The sequence below is a fragment of the Rhea americana genome, unplaced genomic scaffold (assembly GCF_003343005.1).
Source record: "Rhea americana isolate MKP2758 unplaced genomic scaffold, rheAme1 scaffold_26, whole genome shotgun sequence".
In the NCBI taxonomy this organism is placed as follows: Eukaryota; Metazoa; Chordata; class Aves; order Rheiformes; family Rheidae; genus Rhea; species Rhea americana.
This window is the reverse complement of record NW_028186379.1, coordinates 5,572,328-5,596,138: the sequence shown is the minus strand read 5'-3', so window position 1 is coordinate 5,596,138 and position 23,811 is coordinate 5,572,328. Positions and strand designations below refer to the sequence as shown.

The 23,811-nt window shown below is 36.9% G+C and overlaps 1 protein-coding gene across 2 annotated transcripts in view; it reads left to right on the top strand.

Moving 5' to 3' along the window:
* Positions 1-22,466, top strand: part of SNX10 (sorting nexin 10) — a 40,639-nt gene extending 18,173 nt beyond the window's left edge. For both annotated transcript variants that reach the window (XM_085307563.1, XM_085307562.1), the window contains 6 exons: positions 173-206; positions 8,903-8,989; positions 11,028-11,128; positions 11,799-11,897; positions 19,471-19,686; positions 20,118-22,466. In XM_085307563.1, coding sequence (XP_085163689.1) covers positions 183-206; positions 8,903-8,989; positions 11,028-11,128; positions 11,799-11,897; positions 19,471-19,686; positions 20,118-20,196 — 606 coding nt within the window. In that variant the 5' untranslated portion in view covers positions 173-182 and the 3' untranslated portion in view covers positions 20,197-22,466. The remainder of the gene's footprint in view (positions 1-172; positions 207-8,902; positions 8,990-11,027; positions 11,129-11,798; positions 11,898-19,470; positions 19,687-20,117) is intronic.
* Positions 22,467-23,811: the final 1,345 nt, after the last annotated feature.

The following is a 23,811-nucleotide window of genomic DNA, read 5'->3' as shown; positions in this document are numbered from 1 at the left end:
AAATTCCTAGTTACGGTTTTTGGAAAAAAAAATCTGTCATATATTGAACTGACTGTGGCTCTTCCTACTGTTTACTAATACCTAGCAAAAAAAGATAATGATGTTTAAATTCCTGTTAAATGCCATGCTGGTGTCTGTTTTATTTTTCAATTTTTTTTAACTTTAAATACAGAACTGTGAAGATGACCCCAAAACATGAAAAACAAGTAAGTGATGTTTCTTCTTTATTAAAGAAGGATTCTAGTCTGGTGGTTGTGAAGTGAATTTTACTGAGATTTACAAATGGGGAGTTTGTCATCTTACATCTGTCAGATTAAGTAACTGGTCACAGCAATTTCATAATGTCTTCCATTAGCTGTATATAGAAAGCTTTCCCTGGGATTATTCACTTTCTTCTGTATTGCAGCCTCCACCTGAAGTCAGAATGGCCGTTATTTTTGGAGCATCTTCACTTAAAAATGCACTGAAGTCTCCAGAACATTCAAATATGGTTGATTAGGGTGTTGTATTGAAGAGGTGCTGTACTAGGAACAAAGCACAGTATGATGTTCTGCCTTGAAGTAAATACCAATTCACAGTATTTCACAGCATTTCATAGTTATGCCATGATATGATTGTGGCAGTATCCCAGTCCCTAGAATAGTCCATGGTCATTGCAAGATAGTCCCAGAAATTTCTTCTTTCATTCCTAAGAGACTGAAACTTGCTTTGCATGCTATATGCCACTTCCAAGCAGGACTTTTGAAGCAAACTTTTAAAATGCCACTATCCTATGTCCTTGATTCCATTATATGATGCTTTGAGATTGTCTGGTTGCCTTTAGATACGCAGCTCCATGATAGCACTGGTTCTCCCTTTTGTTTGTTTGTTTGTTTTAAGTGACTAGGCATTGTTAGCTGCCTGAATGTCTTAGTACAGAGTTTTAGTAGCTAATATAAACATCCCAAAGGAGATCTGTAAAATCCTGTGATTCTTGCTTGGCATTCCAAGGTCAGGATGCTCCTGCCTATTTCAGAAGACTTTTTGGCACAAGATGACAGTGTCTTGAAAGCTACCATATTGTATTCTCCATTAAAAAGACACAAGATTCATTAGATCTTTTTTTTTTTTAAGAACAAAGAAACTAGTCATTTTAATGACTATTGGTAATAACGCAGATTTTAGAAAACTGCTCGAAATATTTATACAAAATTTGTAACCTAAACTTTGCATCTTACTGGAAACAAGGCCTGAGGAGTGAAACTGACTTGTTGCTTAAGCTGAGAAATGTACCTTCCCACCTCTAAAGTCTCTCAGCTTGTATGCATTTGGACGATGTTAACCAAAGGAAGGCATTGGGGGGAAAATATGCTTAAACCCCATCTGATGCTGCTTTTGATATTACTGTAGATACAACACCACAGAATTTTTTTTTTTTTTGCCTGTCCAACAGTGATTTCTGGATAAAACATGAGAAAGYAAGTATTTGCTTTGTTCCTACCAATATGCCTATTGCATTTTGGAGCCTGCATCAAATGAACCTAAAATGAATCACTGATAGTATGACAGAGGAGGATATCTGTTTTGGCAGGCCCAGATTGGGCCATTTGAGCAGTGCCAGTAGGTTAAATAAATGGAGCTAGTCGGAGTCCATGAAACACTTGCCTATTTTACCACCACCTTTCCTGATATTTGTATTTATTTAATGATTTGTTGCCTCGGGAGTATTTAAGAGCTTGAGATATAAATAATATCCTGTGGACTTAGGTGTGCTGAACAAACACGGTGGGGGTCCTTACCTCAAAGACCACTCAGATCTGGGAGTGGTAAAAGCCTTTAGCTTGTCTTGATGATTGCCATGTCGGCTTTCACTGGTGGAGCAGGACTGAAGTACAACTGTAGGTAAAAGTTTTCTGAAAACAATCAGAGATCTAGGTGTGTTGGTAATAGTATTTTGTTCTCATTATCAAAGTTGCAAACCATTTCATCGAAGCGTTACATTAAAATAAGTTCATGGAAGCATTTAAGGACACAAATTGATTTGCAATTAAAATATGTATGGATGAGTGTTTGAACCCAAATAAATTTTATTGACCCAAACTACATTAATGCTACTGTTCTGTGTCAGTATTTGGAGCTAGACCTTAAGCACAAACAATATGGAAAACAGGTTAACACAACTGAAGAGCRAACCATGCTCTTCGTGGTTTTCATTTGACATGTGCGAGTATTTCTTCTGTTGTTGTGGTTCATATCCTCAAGAAATACAGTGACATTTTGTCATCCCCCCCCCCCTCCTTTTCTTTTTTGGATATTGTTGAGTGGATTGCTGGGTAAGTTTATTTTTAGCAAGTATTAATAAAACATTTCTTCTTAAGCAAAGGGCACTGAGAATTGTCTGCTCCAAATACTCACTATTGTGTGTCCTGGACTGGAAGTCCACGTGAGGATAGAAAGAAGAGCAAAAAGGTGAACTCAGCAAGCACACRTGAAGAAGCTGGTGTATGTTCTGTGGGGAGGCTGCTCTTGTTTTAGGAGAYGGCCTGAACCCTGGCTGTGCTTCCACTGCAGCTGACTCAGCAGGGCGGACTTGCCGTTTGCTGCTTAGTATAGCCCACACCAGACTTGATTGGTTTCACTGGGGTTAGGGGATTACTGAGTTAGAATTTCCGTATGATCTAATTATTGCAACATAGGAAACCCTTATGCTTTACTTAAACCAGATAAAAAAGCAGTGCTAAGCTTACCATGTCACTTTAAACACATTACAGGAAGAGTTAAAACCTCCTGAGGACTGGTGCCTTGCAAGAGCAGCAGCTTCTGGAGAGTCAGTTTTCCACCATTGCTGCCATCAATGAAATCAGAATAAAAGACAATTCTGCTGTTGATATTTTGGCTATTACAGGGGCAGTGTAAGACATCTATATTTTAAATGGCAGAAGTAAGGATAGTACTCAGAGAAGGGCTAGAGTACTCATGTCTGCTTGGTTTAGCTACGGGTGCAGTTGCATCCAAAATTTAGATTTCGAAATGCCCRTCAGTTGCTTCATGTAACTGTGGCAATAGCTTTCTTCCAGAAATGCCTAAATTTCCTTCAGGAAGGGGGCTTAGTGAGCCCTGGGTGCTCTGCAGTTGCAAATCTGGATGCTGGGGAGTAACTCAGCACTTGGCTTGTCAGCCCATTCAGGGCAGACAAAAATATTTTCCACCTCTCTGACCTGCATAGCAATAGCAGACAAGCAGATTTTCATGATGAACCTCCTATTAGTACACAGCATAAAACAGGCCAAAAAAACAGGGGACACCTTCTCTCACTCCCTCTTTATCCACTCAGAGTTGGCTTAGAGYGTTCACTTCAGCCAGGAAAGATTTGGCATATTCTTCGTGTTTAAGCACCAAGCCACAGAATATTCTGGAGTGATGCACTGCCAGTTCCTTCTGTTAAAATTTCACGGGAGAAACAAACATTCACTGGGTCAGAGAGAATGAGAGTAAATGACTTTGTATGACTGGTTCAGACACTCAGCTGAGAGAGGGACTTCARTTTCAGTTTTCTCTCCATTAGCTCAGGTGTTTGGTAGAATGTAATGCTTAGAGCTAGAACTGAACTCTCATTTCCAGGAAAAATCATACTTTTTTTTTTTTTGGCTCAGTCCCAATGAACATGAAAAATTTTATCGAATAATTTTCTCTCAGCTGTTAATCTCTTTCCAGCCTTACTATTCAACATGCATGAAGTACAGATTGCCCATACACCCAACATAAAGAGCCCCATATCATTTGTGATTGATTCTTTTACTAAGAGGCCACCTGATGGGAAATTTTGTATCTTTTATATATATATATAAAATATATATATGTAAAAAAAAAAGAACTTTGTGGAAAATGACTCTCTTGGGGTTATTGACTCATCGAATGTGCAACAGTGGCACCATGGAGCATGAGTTTATCACCTGATCCTGTCCTGATAATGGAGATCTGAATTAAAACACAGCTGGAATGGATGAAGCAAATAGTCATCCAATGCAGTGATATTATTTTCCTCCCTCTTGTGGTAGATTTTTCCCATATTAAAAATAGATGTTTCCATGTAAGATTTCCTATCTTCCTAGTAGAAGAATGCTAAAAATAAACTTYTCAGAAACACAGTTTTTGCCGTCATTCTGTATAATAGAACTTCTGGCATGTCCTTAGCTCCAAGCAATCTATTTTATTGTCAAGAAATGATATCTGCAACGGGGAGAAAAAAAGATTTTATATGTTTGCTTCAGCTGCTTTTATGATGTATTGTTCCTTTTGGGGCAAATCCAAATGAGAATATTCCAGCTTTCAGTGCCTCTGTGTACAGTGACCTTAGTGCTGCCCCTTTTCCTTTACTGTCAGCAGTGATGTTCTCCGAGCAGGCCTGTAACAGTGAGATTGYAGGTATAAGTCAGGCATCAGGGCTTTGTTGGCCATTTTGTCATTTACATGTGACTTGAACTACTGGGAATGACCTTGTTCTCAAGGCCAGGCTAGCAAAATGCCATTCCTGAAGTGACTGGCATAGAAGTCACAGCCGTTTTACCGATGAATTGAAAGGCACAGCTAGRTAGAGAACCTGCTCAGCTTCTTCCTGCTCATTAAATAGTTATAATTATTTTTTGTGTTCTAGGCTAGAGACGCTAGCTTGCTGGTGCATGCAGTAACTGTRAAGCTGGTTCACGTAGGAGAGAAATAACTTTCTGTTTTTTCTTAGTTATCAATAGAATTTCTTGTTAAATTCCAGTKTGGAGGCAGATTTGAAATTGCTTARGTGGATATTTGGGCCACTGTGACTGCTGGATTCCAGATCAAAACTTTTATAATAGCAGTTTGGGCTCTGCTTGTGAATTAACAATTTCCAGGGGAAAAGAATACTTTCTGCAAAAGTTTGTTGTGCAGTGCACAAACCTCCATTACCAGGTTTGGACATTTTGTACTGTCTGCAGTGAATTCAGGTTTTGGGAGAATCACTGCACTTAGGCATTGCAGGAAACATTCTTCTTTAATGCATTGCAGACATGTCTGTGTATTGTGCCCACAATTAAAAAAGAAAAAAGTATATAAATACGTGATGTAATAGCTACATCTGCAATTCTGGAAAAACAAAACAAAACAAATCTTGGAAAGGGAGCGGGGGAAGAAAGCCATGTCTTGAAAATGATTTTCTCTCACAAGTAAAACTTCCCTGAAACTTTGGTTTTAGGCATTAGTAAGCCTGGGGACTTATGCTCTCTTAGGGTTCTGCTTCCTGGTTTGTGAAGTGAGACAGTTATGCAGTCTGGCRACAAAAGATGAAGTTAGTCTTCATGTGGTCTGTGGGAGGAAAAGGGYAGCCTCATCTCTCGCAGGTGAGCACTGGATAAGTTGAAGATAGATGTTCTTATTGACTATATCTCATTTTTTTTATAGCAAAATTAGGGAAAGAAGATAGAGGCAAAAAGGACTGCTATAATCTGTTCAGTGTTTGCAACCAGTGAACACAGAATGGATTTAAGCATACAACAGCAATGTCTAAAATGAATAGTCTGCCAGCTAACCTTATTTGGATTCTGCCTATATGCAAATATTGGACTTGTACAAGCCTGGTTTTATAGGGACARGGTGACACAAGCACCTTTTACGGCAGTGTATCCACATTTACACTAAGTAGTACTGTTTTGATTGAATCAGTGTAGTTATATTGATGTATTTATTGTATTGTTATATGCTAGTTTGYTCCCATATCAGAGATGGCATATGGGTTAAGAGAAGGGACGTCTAAGTGTGTAATGCCTCTATTTATGAGTTGCAGAGACTGTAAAAGGAATTGCAGTTAACACTTCCTGGATTCAAGATATTTATAGGGGAAGTAACAGCAGATCTTGAGAAAGGCTGTACATTCTGGGTTTATTTTCTAATTGCTTAATATTTATCTTGCTTCATACTTACCTCCAGTCTTGGTATCTTTTGTTAAACTAAAAGAAGAAACTCCCAATATTCTGCTGAAATGATGATGTTTCAAACTGGAACTCATACTGACTGTATTTGAGTGCTGCTGTTTACTGAGGTATTTCATTGTACCAGAGAATATTTTTACTCTTGTGTCTGTGATATGCTTCCCAAATACCTGACTGCTATTTTAGATGTGATGGGTCTCATTTCTTGTATAGGTAGAGTCTGAAAAGTCTGAAGTATTGAAGGCCTCAGTATTGAAACCTGATGGCCATTTAGTTAGAAATTAAAGTACAGAGGGTTTTGTGTGGAAATTCTAGTCCAGAATCATTTACAAGGTAACCCATAGCTAACACAGTATAAACCAAATAAACTTTTTATCATAATGTGTTGGTATAATAGGGTTTAAAAGGAGTATTTTACTTAGAAGGCTATTTTGATTCCTTATGAAGAGGAGTGTAATAGAAGGTCACTTGGAAATAAAATAATTTGAGGAACCTAGGCATAAGGAAGCATGATGGGAAAATGATAGGGCAATTGATGTCAGGAAAGGAACCAAAAGTTATAAGTAGACTGTTTACAGTCTTGACTTCTGAGCTGCAGTATTTGAATGTAAGAGGAGAGCAATGTTGCATCTGAAACTTTCTGGTGTAATCACTCTTCTACCAGCTTGCAGGACCTCATGAAAGGGAAGCCAGAATGATTAGCAGAAGCGTTTGCAGCGCTGGGGAAGAGTGAGAAACACGGAAACCGAAGGCTGAGAACAGAGAGAAAGATAGAATTAAGGAAGACTAAATCTCAGGAGAAGATAAGAATATAGATACGAAAAGATGTTTCAGCAGGTCTGAAAATATGCTATAATAGCCATCAAGGAAAAAAAAAAAGCAGAACTGAAATATGTCTTTCTGTCCTTTGTTTAGCACATTGGGTTGATCTGCATAGGAGGGGGAATAACTTTCTCATATCTCTCACAGATTTTTCTCTACTAATAAAGTCATGACCCCCCCACTCAAGCTCATAGATATTATTACAACTTTTGTTGATTTGTTTGTTTTGTGCCCTGTTGGCATGAGGTTAAAAAGCTGCAGAGCGCAGTCAGGCCTCYGGTGTTCTTCAGTGAGGAAAGAAGCAGCAGAGTTGGCAGGAGCCGTTCAAATGGGCTTTCTTTGGCAAGGTGCTCAATGACGGTGTCATCCAGTCATATTGCAGAAAAACTCCTGTGACTGGAAGTTACACTAAATGAGATGAAACAGTGGGCAGTATYCAGCCATCAGACCAGAGATTCTCCATTACTGAAACAGTATCACTAGGAAATCAGTTGCTCTGGGATGATAAATGATTTAATCAAGACCACAAATACCTCCCTGCCACATACAGGGTACAAATGACTGTTCAGGCAAAATAGATCTTTTCCTGTCAAGGATGTCCTTTTTCTCATGTTTGCTGCTGGTGGCACTGCTGGATGCTATATATCTGTGGTTTGGGGGTGGAGGGACACATTTTGAGAGCTTTCTAGTTTAAGACTCTCTGATATGTGAATAGAAAGGTAYTAAAAAAGCATCCTACTTACCAAAGACTGTGTCCTTCCTCCCACCTTTGATCCCTACATCTGGAGATTTAGTGCAATGCCTTCCTCCTAGGAAAAATGTATCTACAGCTTAAAATGATTTGCTTTTCTTTAAAAAGTTGTGTAGGTGGTTGCCTTAGTTCTTTGGGTGATTGCTTACGTATGCAACTGAAGTTGGACAGGCTATTCTTTTTGTTCTAGTAAGAGCTGGTAGTTAGGCGCACTTGCAACCTTTATACCTCAAAGAACCTTTTCCATCTTAATATGAAAATATGGATTTACCAAGTTTGCTTTCTTAATATGATACAAAATTTCATGTGGTTATTAGCTGAGGATACCTAGAAGCGTGTACTCTTCAGCCTCATCCAATTATTATTAGTGATGCCTAGTTTCATTACACTAATGCCCTCAGGCCTCCATCACTCCTTTGGGATCACTCTAACTTATTATTTAAATTGAGAAATTATAAGGAAATAGACTAGGTGTGACAACTTCTAAGGTGTATGCTCTATGTCATTGTCCTCTGAAAGTGGGGCTAAGTATGCTCTGCCGTGTTCCCTTTTCACACAGTTGATGGGCAGACTGGGATGGAAGTGCCCTGGTCCTACTGTCCTTAGTGACTTAAGTTTGTGGTGTATCAGGAAGCGTATGTGGCACAGCGGAAGGGGGGTATTCATCTCTTTCCACAAAGCATCAGGGATGCTAGGCTTGAGACCRTGAATCCCTGCATCAGATCTGTGCCTGGGACAATTAGGAGTGGTACACCCTCCTCTACTGGGCTGAAGTGGGTAATTTTGTGCATAGAAAAAGACAATTCTTCACCTCCTTGTGGAGGTTCTGAGACCTGTCTGAGATCCCTAATATCAGTGGGTACAAATACCTGATCTTAAAAAAAGATCATAGATAAAGTGGCAAAAGAAATTCAGGTGCAAATAAAACTCTATACATAAGCACTGCRTACATGGAACAGTTTTGTAACACATTCTTTGTGAATGTTGAACAAAAACTTGGGAAAAGCCTAAAATACCTGCTTAGTTCTATCTTAAACCTGTGAGTTTTGTTTTATGTTGGATACTTAATTTGTAGCTGTTGAAATCACCAGATCTCCCATGAATGAAGCATGTGTGATAATTCACAGTATTATTTAATCTGAAATAGTCCCTTTTGCTAGCAGTTTGGCAAGGAATTTCCTGGACATGTGCCAGCTCAGATGACATGTGTAGCTCAGATGATTCATTGCTTTTTGCTTCTCTTTTTATTGAATGTTGCAATCCTATAAAACAGCAGTTCAGCTTTTAATCTGAACATAGTAGTTCTGTGGAGCAGCAGAATAATCAGAAGAMTCTTTCAGGCTCCCTTTGTCTTCTGAAATTAATTGCTTGATTTATTATGCGCTTGCAGGAATTTGTAACTGTCTTGGTGCGAGACCCTAGGACACAGAAAGAAGACTCTTGGCATTCATACATAGACTATGAGATATTCATTCATGTGAGTATTAAAATATCAATACGGATTYTTTGTATTCTTATTGCTGTTTCTTGTCCAACCTTCTTGTCCACTTCAGATAGTAAGGGAATTTCTTTACAACGCTCCTGGAAGACTGGGGGATATTATTCTCCTTTTAACGATGCAGATGCAGTGGAACAGGTAACATAGCTTGGCCAAAACCATGCAGCAAGTCTGTGGTGGAGCTGGGACTAGAACCTGATACTTGGGTTCACATGAGTGTTCCATRTACACTTACAACAGATACTGTTCTTAGTTTTAGTTATCAGCTAGAAAATCAGTGCAACAGACTTGCATRGTCAGTGAGCTTGCAATTATAGAAGTAGTTTGATGTTCAGATATTCATGTGAAAAAAACTTTCTTTTCAAGTAAGAGTCTGGTAATTTGTACCTTAAACTCTCCCCAGTTCTTATATTTGTCAAGTTACTTGGTTTCTGTGACGTGGTTGTTTTCAGCATACCTTGACATTCATACTATGCTASCTCAGTGGTACTTGGATATATCAAGTAAGTACAGCTGTGTTTGCAATTGTAGCCTACCATATGGTTATGGGAACGCTCTTAGAATTACAGTTCTCCCATGTCTTAAATCTGTCCTATATGTCATTTTGTTTTGTTGGTTATTCTTCTTTCGTTGATGATATTTGGAAAGAATTATCCTAATTTYCTAAATCTAGGTCCAGGAATTTTAATTGCAATGTAAGTAAAGTTTTGTGAAGTTTATCAGCTATCAGGCGAAGAATTTGAGAACCTAAAGTTACATGACTAATGTTTGGCACAAAACTGAAAGCATTTCCTTCCTGTGTGGGAGAGTGAAGCATTCAGTATACTGAGAGCAAACAGTCAAATGATTGCTTTTTAAATGTATATGCTGACAATTCTTGTGTCTTACATAGCAAACAGAGCTGTGAAACATTTACATTTGCAATGTGGTTTAAGTACTGTTTCAAAAGCAATTATGTTTTTGACTTCTAGTAATAGAAATTCTATAGATTTGAATGGGGGTTATATTATAGTTTCATAGGCAGTGGTGTTTCTGAAATGGAAGTATGTTACTGGTTTCCTCAGCAACAGCCARGCTGGGGTGATGTCATTTACAGAGTGGTATGATTTGGCAATGGGCATCTCTGAAGCTGATAAGCATCTCTGAAGCTCCCTACCAGGAGTCCACAAAGGCTTTCAGAGACCACATTGATAGGTACATACTAAGTGGATTCGAAATYTTGGGTTTTCCAGGTTCTTGAACCAGCTGGATTCTTCTTTTGCCCAGCTCATACATAGCATTTGCTTTCTTAAGCTATGAGACAGCCCAGATACCAGTCTCTTCTAGAAAGCTGGCATCTTTGGGTCCTGTACAGTCCTCATGGGGGAGAACTCTATTAGAGCTACAGGTGCTGGCRGGCTATTAAGGGTGCCTTAAAATGCAGACTCCACTTACAGTGGAGTTCTGTCTGGCAGGCAGAGTTTCACTTAAATGTATGCTGCTCTAAAAAAAATGGGTAAAATCATTTAATTTCCATGAATTATTTCTTTTGATGAATTGGCATTTTCTTATGGAGTAATACTGTTCTTTGGGAAAATGCCCAAATACTGCTAGTTGTGGGGAGCATTCACATTAGTTTATTTGATTTAACTAGGACTGCTGCAGACTAGAAGAACTCTATGTAGAGTTAAGTGTTTGGAGGATCATAACTAGAATAATTAAACCTTCCCCTCCCCCTTGCAAAGATTGGTGTTTTCTACTGAAACTTTTATTTTTCTGAGATTTTTTTCCGTCAGATACAAAACTTTATTTTGATCTCTTGCTTGAAAAAAAGAAAAAAACATTCTCTGAGAACTGATGCCAGTTTTGTCTGAGAGAAAGCACAGTCCTTCAGCTAAACTGCATCCATGTCAAGCTTTCTGTTGGTGTCTCAGGCATTGGCATCTTGTTTTTGTTTATGGCTTTTTCTTTTTGATATCATACTTGCACTTTAGTTTAAAATGATTTACAAGGTAAAATGTTTTTTGTTTCCCAACAGACAAACAGTATGTGTTTTACAAGGAAAACATCCTGTGTTAGGCGACGCTTTCGAGAGTTTGTTTGGCTYCGACAGAGACTTCAGAGCAATGCTGTGCTAATGTGAGCAACTTAAAAGTTTCATTTATTCCATTAAATACCTGTTTTTAATAATCTGTAAGTAACACCTGATGGGAGAGGGTTGTTTTTTCTTAATCTTGGGAATTCAGAACTGGAAAGTGTCTGTATTTTCTACTAGTACAATTTTGTTCTGTACCACACGTTTCCAGCTGCTTTACTTGGTCTAAACCCAAAAGGATGTAGTTTATATTCATGTTGTTTGGTGATCCCAGTCTAATAACCTGTAATATACTTGATCTGTATTTCCTTTTATTGGGTATAGGTAACAGGAATAGCAGTCTGGCCAAGGTAAATTATTAGGCCATATTGAGCAGAGGCTGTCCTGCTCAAGCTGGCTAGTAACAGCAGTGTAGATATTTCTGGTCTATGTAGTTTTAGGATGTGCTTAGGTTCTACAGACATGAGAACAGCAAAAGAGATACAGATAGGCATGCCCGCTTAACAGCTGGACCAGAAAATTCTCTTTCTTTCCTTCAAAGTGTGTCAGAAGCACAGCAGTTGCTCCACCTTGTTCTCTCAAATTTGATTTAATTATCTTTTGGAACGTAACTTGTGAATCCTAAATGCTTGAGGTTGGCTTTAGCTTGCGGTATTTTTCTCTGTTGTTTCAGATTAGGTTTTAACTATATATTTGTTTGTTTGTTTATAAAAGACAGTTACCAGAACTCCCATCTAAAACTCCCTTTTTTAATGCAAACAATCCTCATCACGTGGACCATCGTCGGCAGGGTCTTCAAGAATTCCTTGAAAAGTAAGTATCCCTTATCTTGAGATGCTGACTTTTTTTATGTCAGTTTTCTAGTTTAACATAGCTCATCCCTGGTATGTGAGAGCCATCTTGTGGTCATCTTCACATGTTACACATTTGGTTTTATTTTTGTTTTATTTGCACAAAGTCATATTTCATATATGTAATTTCAGCTTCATTGGTGTAAGAAAACTCCAACTCTTCCATTGCATTTTGTTGCGTTGATTAAAAAGAATAGTTTGGGGTTTACGTTGCTTCATGTTTGTATTGAGATTGAAAGTTCTTTCATGGTAATGTCTTGCTTCCAGCTTTCAAGAATTACGCTTACACAAATAAGTAAGACTTCTCTCCTTCTTGATAGTAATAGGAATTCAGTGTCCAGGTCTCTCTAATAAACTCTGTTTTTTCTAGTCAGTATGTTATGATAATAGGCTTCCCTAACAGACAAGAAAGAATTGGTCCTGGGAATATATTTACTAACAGTAGGCTTAACAGCTGAAAGCAAGGAGAGTTAACCATTGCAGGAGCTGGAGGAATAGTATTTCCATGTACGCTTATACTTAGAATCTGTGGGCAGAAGTACAGTCAGTGAATACTGTCTGGGGACATGGGAGAGAGGAAAGTGTCTGATCATATCAGCAATCAGACAGTGTGTGGTAGTTCAGGTCCATGTGTCTGAGCAGTTCTAGCTCAGCTGTGCTGTCACATGGAGTAGCACATTTTAAAATGAGTGTGATTTTKGAAAATGGGGAAGAGACCAATCTGGTAACAGCACATAATATTCCAAGATCAAAAATACTTACAACCACTATTTCTGCCTCAAAAAGGCAAAACACAGTGACATAGTCTCTTAAAACAGTTCTTCTCTTTCCAGTTTTGTGGATGCATGGATTTAAATGGGTACTGACAAGAGAAAATGACAGCAGGTTGAGCATTTTACCTTGCTGCCCATCCAAGAGTGGGTGAAGAGGCATTTCTGTTGTAAAGTAGTGACTTAAATTTTTCAACTTAGGTGCTGTTTAGAAAGGTGATGGCCTTCTCTCAGCCCTGAGGAAGGAAGGTTGGAAGGAATTTTCAGAGATACGATTGTGTTGTGATGAATTGGCTTGGCAATTACATGCTGTACCATTGCCCTTTGCTGGCTGGCATGCTGGATGTGCTACTATTTATAGAAGGGATCTTTTTATTGGTTGAACTAGACTGCCATGATATCTTCCACCTTTTTTTAAAAAAAGTCAACCAAAGGTTGTGATTTCTTTTAGTGAAATTGCATTTGTGTAACTCATTGACAAGTGCAGTGTCTTTAACTCCAGTATGTGATCAGTGCTGATTTTGCATGTACTCCAGCTGATGCACAGTTTATGTGAGTCTATTTGAATTCTCCTGCCTTATATTTTATAGACTTGACATGACTGAACTACTGGGTCTGGATGCTACAGATTCCCTAGCGTGACAGTGCTGGGGGGAGCAGCACCTCCCTGGTATAGTAGAAAGGGGGTGAGAAAGGAATCAGAAAGTAGTTGCATAGGGTATCTAGCCCAGAACTGCAAAACTGAGTGCTCCATTAGCCCAGCAATGACAGTGGTTGTCACTAAGAGGCCCACAGTCCCTTCTGGTGTTCCCTTATGATTCCCTTATGACGGTGAGAAGAAATGTGATTCAAACCTATGAACCTCCCTCTGACAGGTGTATATAGGTAAGATTTTCAGATGTTTTACAGGCGATACAGGAACCTATGCTCCAGTCTGCATTCAGTACCTTATGAGATTGTCAAGATCAGACCATATCTGAAAATGAAACGTAGGTCTTTAACCATTTCTGTTTCTTCCCTTCATCCTTTGCACTGTGGAAGGAGGTTACTGCAGCCTCTCCTGGGACAGTAGCCCCCAGACAGAGAAGTAAGGATTGAGCTGCTGGAAGCAAAGTGGAGAGGGCTCTCAGGTATCCAGTTACTGTCTGATCCTGAGAGTACTTCTGTACCACCTGTATGTGGATTGCTGTAGAGCTCTCTTGTAGAGTTGTCTTCACACATCGCTCCAGAATTAGCATGGGGTCTGTGCAGCCTCTTTATGCTGAACATGGTAGGGTGAGAATTTGGTCCACAGCAGGAACCTAAAGCAAAGCATCAGAATTTGCTGGAATCTGGAAATGGGTTTTCCATTCTGTTTGTCTTTACCATACAAATTCAGGGTGAGAACTGCTCATCTTACAGGTTATTATCACTCTGAATGATGAAGAGCTGTAAAGCTCACTTCTTGTCTGGGCATAATTTAATATTTCAAAAGCCCATTTGCATTAACGGAAGTCAGCTAGCCCATTTTCAGTTATGAATTACTTTATAAAAATAAGGAAAACGATGCATTTTTCTTGGTAAGTATCCTAATACTTTTGAGGATGTGTTTAAATTCACAGGAAAAGCTTATTTTTAAATTTAAGGTCAAAATCAAAACATGAACTTTAATATTAGGTTCTGTAAGAGCCTCTTTGCTTTCACCCTTTTTTTCTGCACAGATTTAACTGGGATTTAGACTACCTTTATATAAGATCATTCATGTTTGCTTATCAGAACACAAATTAACAAAACTGTTTTAAATGCTAGTTGTATTCACTCCTGCTGATATTTTGCTTTCATTAAATACAGTTGGGTTCTAACAAATTGTTTGGCTCAAGAAAAAAGATCTGGGCCAATTACATTGCAGTTTATGATGTGGTAGAAGAGCTGGTAGGAGTTTGGAAAAATGCACTGCTAAAATCCACAGAGAACAAAGTGTTTGCCCCGTCTTTCTGCTCTGGATGTAACGCTTTGTGCTTGCTCGGTGCCGGTGCAAAACCATTCACAGTTCTAGTTGATCACTGCCCAAGGCAGAACTGTTCTTAAAAGGTAGCTTTGGTTTTGCCTTCCTTCTCAGACTGGCTTACCTTCCAGATTACAATCCCACAAGCACAAGCTGGGGTAGGGTTAGAGGATTCCCCTGGAGATACGTTGTTCTCCAGTAAGGATGGGAGAAGTGGGAGAGCGGCTGCTCGGGTGCTTTTGGCAGCACAGAATGGACAAGGGCACTGGCAGCTCTTGGCCTCGGCCGGGTGGGATTTCCTCAGTGAAATGTGGCTCTCTTCCCGCTCGAGCTGTTTTGAGTAAAACTTGGAAAATATTTCAGATCTGRTGACTTCCACTGGAGTGTGTAATAATACTTATCAGGCAGTTTAGTTACTAATTCTTTTCTTTAAAATRTATTTGTTATCAAATTCTGAACAGTTGTTTAACAGTCGCTTGCTATCGGTAACATTTCCTCCGTTTAAAAACGGGATGAGGAAATGCAGTAGGCCTTTTCGAAGGAGGCAGTGGAGCTTTGTTTGCTGTGGGCTGTGTAAGCCCCCGCTCGCCGTGAGAGGCTGAGCGGATGCTCAATAGAGGGCACCACAGTACAGGCTGTGATCTGTTGTCTCTCGAGCTTTATTATTTTTTTTTCCTCCCTCATATGATATGATGTAAATGGGAAAATTGTTGAAAACAAAATCGGAGTGTTAACCTTCCACACACACACAAGYGTGCATCTGTCATTGTATTAGGTTACAGTAGATACAGGAAATCTTTAGTTAGGATTAAGTTGTACTGTTCAGCCATATGTTGTTCTCCTCCAGCAGAACAGTGTATAATATACCTAATAAAATCATGTTGAAGAAAGCCAGATTTTGGAGCTTGTCCAAATAAGACGAAACACATGTTTTGTCTTTTGTAAGTGCTTTTGCTGTAACATAAGGAAGGAGAAATACTTGCCAACTAGTATTCAGCATTTTCTCAAAAAATGACGTTACTACTTTTGGATGTCAACTGACACTTTCTGTCCTCCTTCTTTAAAAGTCTAGAGATCATGAGCATTTACTGAAAGCTTACAAACAAAGATTCACGTGGCCACGAATAAAAAATGATTTTATTATCTCTAATTCAAATGTAGAGCCTTATCCTGCAGCCCCCTTAATCACATAAGTAGTCATTATGCATGTGAGCAATCTGGCTGAGAGGAGTGAGATCTCTGACAAGTAATGACTACTGATGTGATAAAGACTTGCAGGATTTAGCCTTTCATTCTTATTCTGGGCATGCATAGAAAGTCTGTTCTCTTAAATATGTCCAGTCAGTTTACAGGAATTAGCACTGTGAGCCATGACTCTTACATTAGCACAAGTGCAGTGAGAACTGATTTACATCACTGTAACTGCAGCTTTGCATTGACACTCACTGTAATAAAACTGTTTGTGAAACGTTGTGGATGCTACCGGTTGAATTCAAACTGCATATACAACTAACCTGTGCTAAAACATCCTGATATTAATAATATTGCATACCACTTTCCCTTCTACTTTTTTTCATTTGTATGTTGTGTTTTGTACTTTTGATTTTAAGGTCCTTGGAGCCAAAACAGTTATTTTCTAGTTGTACAACACCTCACACAATGAATCCCCAGAACAGTGAAGGCCCTTGAGGGCAACTACTGTGCTAGTAACATCTGGTGGCAAATCATAGATGCATGGTTATTTCCTTGAAACAGGAATATTCTGAACAGCAAAACATAACGCTTATGGGTAGCACAAATTTATTTTTCACTTTGCTTTCTAATTGCGTTCTTCAAGCATTCAATCTGACCTGTTGGTTCACATAGGAGGGAAAAGGCAAAAGTTATCCTTTAATTAGAAGGAAGAAGAGATGTTTCAGGGGCATGACTGGGTGAAAGGTAGTCAGATTTGCTTTTGAGATCACTTTAACTGGTTTGTAAAATGCTTTGTGTGCTTGTTTTTTCCCCCCTTATGGATGTACATACGCAATTAATGTAACGAGAATCTTTCTATTTCTTCCCCTTGGTTTCTCTTCGTTCATTCACCTCCAGATGGCACTATTAAGCAGAACAGAAAATTACTGTGAAATAATGAGTCCAATGTAAAGTAAAATTGGAAATTGAATTATAGCTGCAGAAAAAGGACAGTAGCCTTGAGGTCCTGATCAGCCTGTACTCTTATCACTTTTGTTTGCTGTTCCATGTGTTAGGTTACTGGCAAGTTAATAACAGTGCTTCAGCAGTTCAAGGTTTAGTAGAATTGTACTGGACATGAAATAAAGCTAAAATGAATTTGTGTCCAATATCATTGACATTAATGCTCATTACTTCTCTGGTGTAATGCCTCAAACCATCTAAAATCAATTTTAAAGATTACCTATTATTTTATAAAGAAAATAAAATACATTTCAAACAGCAACAAAGCTGTAAGTATAGTATAATCTTATGAACAGTTAGTTACTTGTGTTTTTGCTGGCTGGCAGGAAACTTTTGAAGGTTCAGTACAAGAAAATCTACCATGAAGCTAAATACCATAGGCAGAATTTAATGTCTTGACTTCTACTATGTTACTTTGTATTAGACACAAATGTTAGAATTGCAGAAATATGCATCCTTTCATTATGTTGTTAAAAAGCCTGAGAAAACTAGTAACTCCAGTTACTCTAGAGTAAACTCTAGTATGCTTGTTTTTTTTTTTTTTTTTTTTCCTCTTTTAAGAGGAGGAAGAGAGGGAGGGGAGAATTTACTCCCACAACTGCTTAAACTATAAACATGAATTTATTGTGTGGAACGGTGTTTTTTTCTTCTACTTCTTGTCATGATGTTTGTCCTATTTGGGAGTTTATATTTATCAAAAGTCAAGGCTGAAATCTTCTTTCAGTGACCAGTGAATGATGGCTTTTCAGACTGTATTCATGAAGCTATTGCTGTTAAGGTGTGTAGACTTGTAAATTCTGTGTTTTGAATCATTAATACACAACATTTTCTGTTTTCCCTTAGGATACTAAGATATTTTTCAGTGTACTGTGTATTAATACACTGTTTCCATTGACTTTACCAATGTATACTGTATTTGCTATGTTTATTTTTAAGTAAAATTGTGAGAATTTATTTAGGAGTAAAAGAACTTTATCTAAGTACGACAGAGTGTTTATCTTGAATCATAGTGGAATCTGGTCTTTTTTAGACTGAATTTTGTACACACTTGGTAGATCGTTAGGGCTACTGCAGGTATTTCCTCACTGCAAGATGTCAACATGTGAATTATTTGGTTGTGAATGTGTATTTACCTGTGCAAATGAAATGTGCATATATATACAAATATCCTACGTTTTCAGTTAGATATATCTTATTATTTATTTTGATTTGACAGAATTTTATAGGCTTAGATAAAGCCAGAAATCTTTCAGTATATTAATTGTTATTGTAATGTTGGCCACTTTACAGGATAGTTTTCAGAGCATATTTATATTTTTAAAATGTTACAGTCGAAGCACATCATTAATCTTGTTTGATAGGAGGAACTAATCCATTATACATTTCTTTTAATCAGAGTACTTAATATAATGCACTATTTCTTTTTGCTTTTACCAGTTCTTACATTAGTGTCCTCTCTTGCATCCTATTGCACGGCAATGACTTTTTTTGGCAACTATAGTGACCTAAAAGATTAGAAATAGGTAAATATTGACTCTTGCTGGTTTTGATTTGTAATAATAATTTGGTTTGTAGTTTTGGTTAGTAATTTTCTATGGAGCGCTATTTGGTGTGGCTATATAGGCTTTTATGTTGCAAAGACTAGCAGATTACTTCACTTGTGAATAAAATTACATGTATGCGTAAACATAGAGTCTCCTGTTAATCACACTAGGATACATGTATTAAAGTATTCCTTCTTTAGATAAATCATGCAGCAGAGATGTATTCTTTCAAAATAGTGCTGATGATCCTCAGTTCTCAGGCCACATAAAAGTATCTCTACAACTTTTTGTATTTCTGGAATGTATTTTACTTTGTACTTCCACTCTATGTAAGCAAATACTCAGTGCTAAATGTATCTGAAGGCTTAGAGAGATGAAAATGGAGTTTTTTAAAAAAAATAGAACGAAAAATATTATTTGAGATTCCCTGAAAATGACTTAAAGTATATTTAGATCAATGTTCAGTATTGGCATTTTCACCCTTCCTTAAAGGTATGTGTTATTTGTTAAAGTATAAATGAATTTTGGCTTATGTATACAAATACTCTGTTGTTTACAAGTATTTCAGATTCTGGGCATTTTATGTTTCTAAAGTCCTCTGTCACTGTATGCACTTCTTTCCTCCACCAAAGAGACTGGCGACTTCTCATTTTTAGAAAAGCTTTGTTATTAAAAAAAAATATATAGGCAGTTCTGAAACGGAGACTGAATTTCTGTAAGAGTATATGCTACCAACAGCCTAAAAGTCATTAATTAATCCATGTGGTAATAACAGATGGTTAAATGGAAGAAATGTCCTTGAAGTTATTCTTATAACAGATGTGCTTAACTATTAGCTTCATGTTTTTACTCACCTAAAATTCCAAATAATGTAATAAGAAAGTAACACACACCTAATCATTTTAATATGTTCATTACCTCTGTAACTGATTTAGGATTCTTATAAACACTTAAAAGCAGAACATCATTTAGAATTTGTTCTGGTAAAACACTTTAGAATATGTGTATCTATATAAATATATTTGACTTTTCTTTTTACAGGATTCTACAAAATGCATTATTGCTTTCAGACAGTAGGCTTCACCTCTTCTTACAGACTCAGCTAAGTCCTGAAGATATGGAGGCTTGTGTATCTGGACAGACCAAATATTCTGTTGCTGATGCAATTCATAAGTTTGCCTCTTTGAACAGACGTTTTCCTATAGAAGATGAAGAGAGAAAAAAAGAAAAAAACAATGCAGACTCAGATTCAGAGAGGTGATTTCTGTATTTCCTTACTTTCTGAGATTATATATACATACATATACACGCGCATGCTTCACTTTTTTGTTGATGTAATACTAAGATAATGAAAAAATTAATTGACTGAGATTTTATTGAGCTGTGACAGCTCATCATAGAAGTCTTCACACACACCTCCACACTGAATTAATGAATGCAGTAGAAATTCAATTATCTGCATTCTGATTATGTGAATTTCATTTAGTCAGACTTGAATTATTCGCGTTTAAATTATCTTGCTAAAAAAATATCCAACTGCACTCCAAATGGCTAATTAAAAGTCCAAATTTCCTGTCTCTCTTTGTGACTGGAGATAATTAAAGTTCTCCTCTGTTACTCAGGCTTTGAGTGTGTTGTGAAAACCAATTTCCTCCTTTTATTTTTTTTTTCTCTCCCCTTCTCTGCAGTTCATCCTCTGGGCTTGGATGCAGTGATGACAGCATTTCACGTGGATGTAAAGCAAGCTCAGCTTCTGAAGAATCGTGAAAAATCATTTCTGTATTGCTCTCTAAAGGACAGTACAAAGAGGTTTCTGCAATGTTTACTAGTTACATGTACCACGTAAACATGATTTGCTAATAACGTATACCTAAAAGACTCATTGTCAATACAACTATATGTCCCTAAAGAGTTTTTGAAACAGACCTTGATATTATTTCTTTGTTGATTTTATTATGTATATTGATTGAGGCTTACACGTTACCTAATGCATTTAGGTTTTTGCAACTGTTAAAATCCCAGTATTGGGCTAGTTATGCTCTATTGATACATATGGCAGTTAAAATATTTCCCTTAGCRACTGCACATCTTAGATCTGGAAAATAAAGATAACTTAATTCCTCAGCTTTGACGTTCTTATATCAAATATATTCAAAGCATCTTTTTGTAATTTGCATCAGAGAAGTTTCATCTTTAGAAGTCATTTGACATAGGTGATGAAATTACATACCCCACAAGGTATGTAATTTCAGTTACAAAATACAATTACAATTCAAATTCAAGGTATGTGTTTTTTAAAGTAGCTCAGCAACATCAGCAAAACGACACTTGTACAAACTAAATGCTGCAGACAATTTGAGATATAAATATATCTTCCTCTGGTCTTTCTCTAATGTTTATGGAAAGCTTGGTTTTATCATGCATAAGAACTGAAGGCCAAAATTCTCAAGCATGACTGCTTAGAAGTTAGGAATAATAAAAATGATGTAATTTTGAGGGTTTCTAAAAGGGGCTTAGTTCCCAGGGAATTAAGGATAATCATTCCTAGTGAAAATCCTGGATGAAGTCTATTAAAACCAATGGCTGAATTTTCCATTGAATTCACTAGGGCCAAGATTTCGCCTTACCGATCTAACTTTAGGTACCTATATTTGAAGATGTCATGACAGTGGTTTTAGTTTAACAGCTTAAATGGAATGTATTTTTCTCTCCAAGAGGATAATAATCACATAGCTACAACATATGCTGTACAAATGTGCACCTCTTAAATGTTTGGGAATAGCTGTAACTGCTTATTTCATTGTTACTGTAGTTAACACATAAGAATATTGACTTTTTCCACAAACAAAAAGCAGGCTTGAACACAACTTTGTAACCAGCAACACTTATTTTGAGCAAGCATCAGTTTTGTTCTTTATTGTTAACAGCAGCTGCATAGTGTCTTGTCCCAGATTCTGTCAATGGAATATGTTTTGCTGTGGTGCTGTATTTATATTTGACATTTAACTACTATTAAAAAGAGCTAGGGGGTCTGATCATCTTAGCAAAGCTCCCATTAACTTCAGAGCTGTAGTTACAGACCTAAAAAATGGATGTTTTGTTTTAAGAATTCTGTGTCTAGCTTCAAAGAAGGAACATTTAAAATCTGTGAATTAGAGAAACAATAGATTATTAAACGGCCAGCTAATAAAGGTTAGCATGGGCATATGTGGGCATGCTTTTTCAAGCATCCAGCTGGGAATCTGTGTAATTTTAGAAACATGTTTTAGTAGCCCGAGGATAACATCTCTTAGGTAACTATTTTGAGCCTCTGTTTTCTGTTGATGGTAGCACTTCCATACGGTATCTGTGTATCCTTTTGCTCAGTATTTTTGAATTGCACAAATGTACGTTTCACCATCTCAGCCTGTGTACAAGGTAGCAGCAAAGCTATTTTAATGTAAAAGTTATAACATTAATTTAAAGCAGCAAAGTATCTCTAGAAGTAGTGAAAAGCTGTTTTTGCCAGGCAGTGTCTGCTTTTTAAGTCTTACGTTACTGGAAAAATTATTGTTTAGCAAATTTGTGTAAAGGATGAGGGAAAATATCAAAATGAACGAAAACTGGGATAATGTCTGAGTGTTTTTATTTAATACAGTATTAGGATAGTAGGGTTTTTTTGTTTTGTTTAAAAATGGTGAGCTAGACTGTTGAAGCACTTTACAATTCTTGGCCTATTTGCACAGGTTCTCAAGAGTTGCCTAAAAATACATAAATAAAAGGACTGGAGAATCTTTGTAGCTACTTTTTTTTTCTTATTCTTTTGTATGTCAGAGTATGTTTTCCAAGTGAAGCTATTTCTGAACTAAATACTTTTTTCTAATGGTTCAATTGTTACTCTGTTATTTTCTTTATCACATTGTTCAGAAATATCAGTACCATTAACAATACTTTCTTTGCATCTTTGATAGAAATTTGTTTAAAATATTTATCTTTGAATGTTATTTGTTTAGCAAGTACTACTAGATTTTTTTCTTATTAAAGAAGAATGAAAAGTATTTTCTGTTCTAGACCTTATTTTGTTATCAACTATGTAAGTGCATATAAATGCTTTATAACACTTTAGTTGGGGACATTTAAATGTAACATTTATATAATTTTACATTTATATGTAAAATACCCTATTTTTTAATGTCTTACATGATTTCAATGATTTAATGTTTTTAGCACTGGCATTTATTTTGACTCCATAAAAACATCACTGGTAGTTCGATTCTCAGTTTTTAGTTTTGAATAATGCTGATATTGCTTGCTAGTTTTTCAAACAGGCTAGTATCTACATTCTAATTTCATCTAATTACTAATACTAATTTATATCTAATTATAATGATTCCAATTTGCACTCAAATAACCAAAAGCCCAGCTTTTATTTTTTTTCTTAGAGTTTCATATTCTGATTTTGTGTAGTGTTTCCTAACTTTTGTGTAACTAGATAAAGCAAATTACCATTTTTTTATCTTGTTTTCAAACCAGATAGTAAGATTTACTTTGGTATTGATATTCTAATCACCTTATGACTTTCCCTGTGTTAGTTACTTTTCTTCAAATATTTTTTGTTATTTATGTATAGACTAAGGTGGGGTTTTCTTTTTAAGGAAGTGTAAACAAGTGAATCTATCTCCAGCCATATATCCTGTCAAATTGTACAGCATGTTTAAATTTGGGATATTGTAAACTAGTATTAAGCAACCTGTTACTTAAAATGTCATGGAAATATACTTGTAAAAAAGATGAAAAAAAAAATCGTTTTGGAAAGAAAAWTTTTCATATATATATACATACAACAGTGCTGTTGTATAAGTGCTAAGAAAATTTATACACTTAAATGTACCACCATGTAACACTGCAAATTCTGTGTCCAAGATTTTTTTGAAATATGTAGTATGTTGAAATTTTTGTCAGAACAGTATTTAAATTATATAGCTACGCAAAATTTGTCACTTACTTTATTGTAAAATACAAGGTGCACATAAAGTGAGTCAAAGGAAACTTTTTGTTTCTTTGTAGTTCTCTGAAGAATGGGATCAGTGGTGATGACCAGTGCTTACACCACAGAGGATTTTTCTCCCTGGCTTTTACAATGTGTTACTTTTCTTTATTACAGCATGCACAAAAATGTAGATCAGTATTTCCAATATTTCCTAAATACTTTACGAAAAAAACAGTTATTCTCTTCCTTAAAATATTCTGTAGCATGTTAAATCGGTTCTTTGCCTCCTGGAATAAAACACTGTTAGAAATAATTCAGGTGATCTCCCAAAACAAAAAGCAGCCTTGCTCCTTTCGCTCCGCAGCACTGCTTTCACTCCGCTTCTGCCCCCGCGCGCGCCCCCGCGCCCCCGC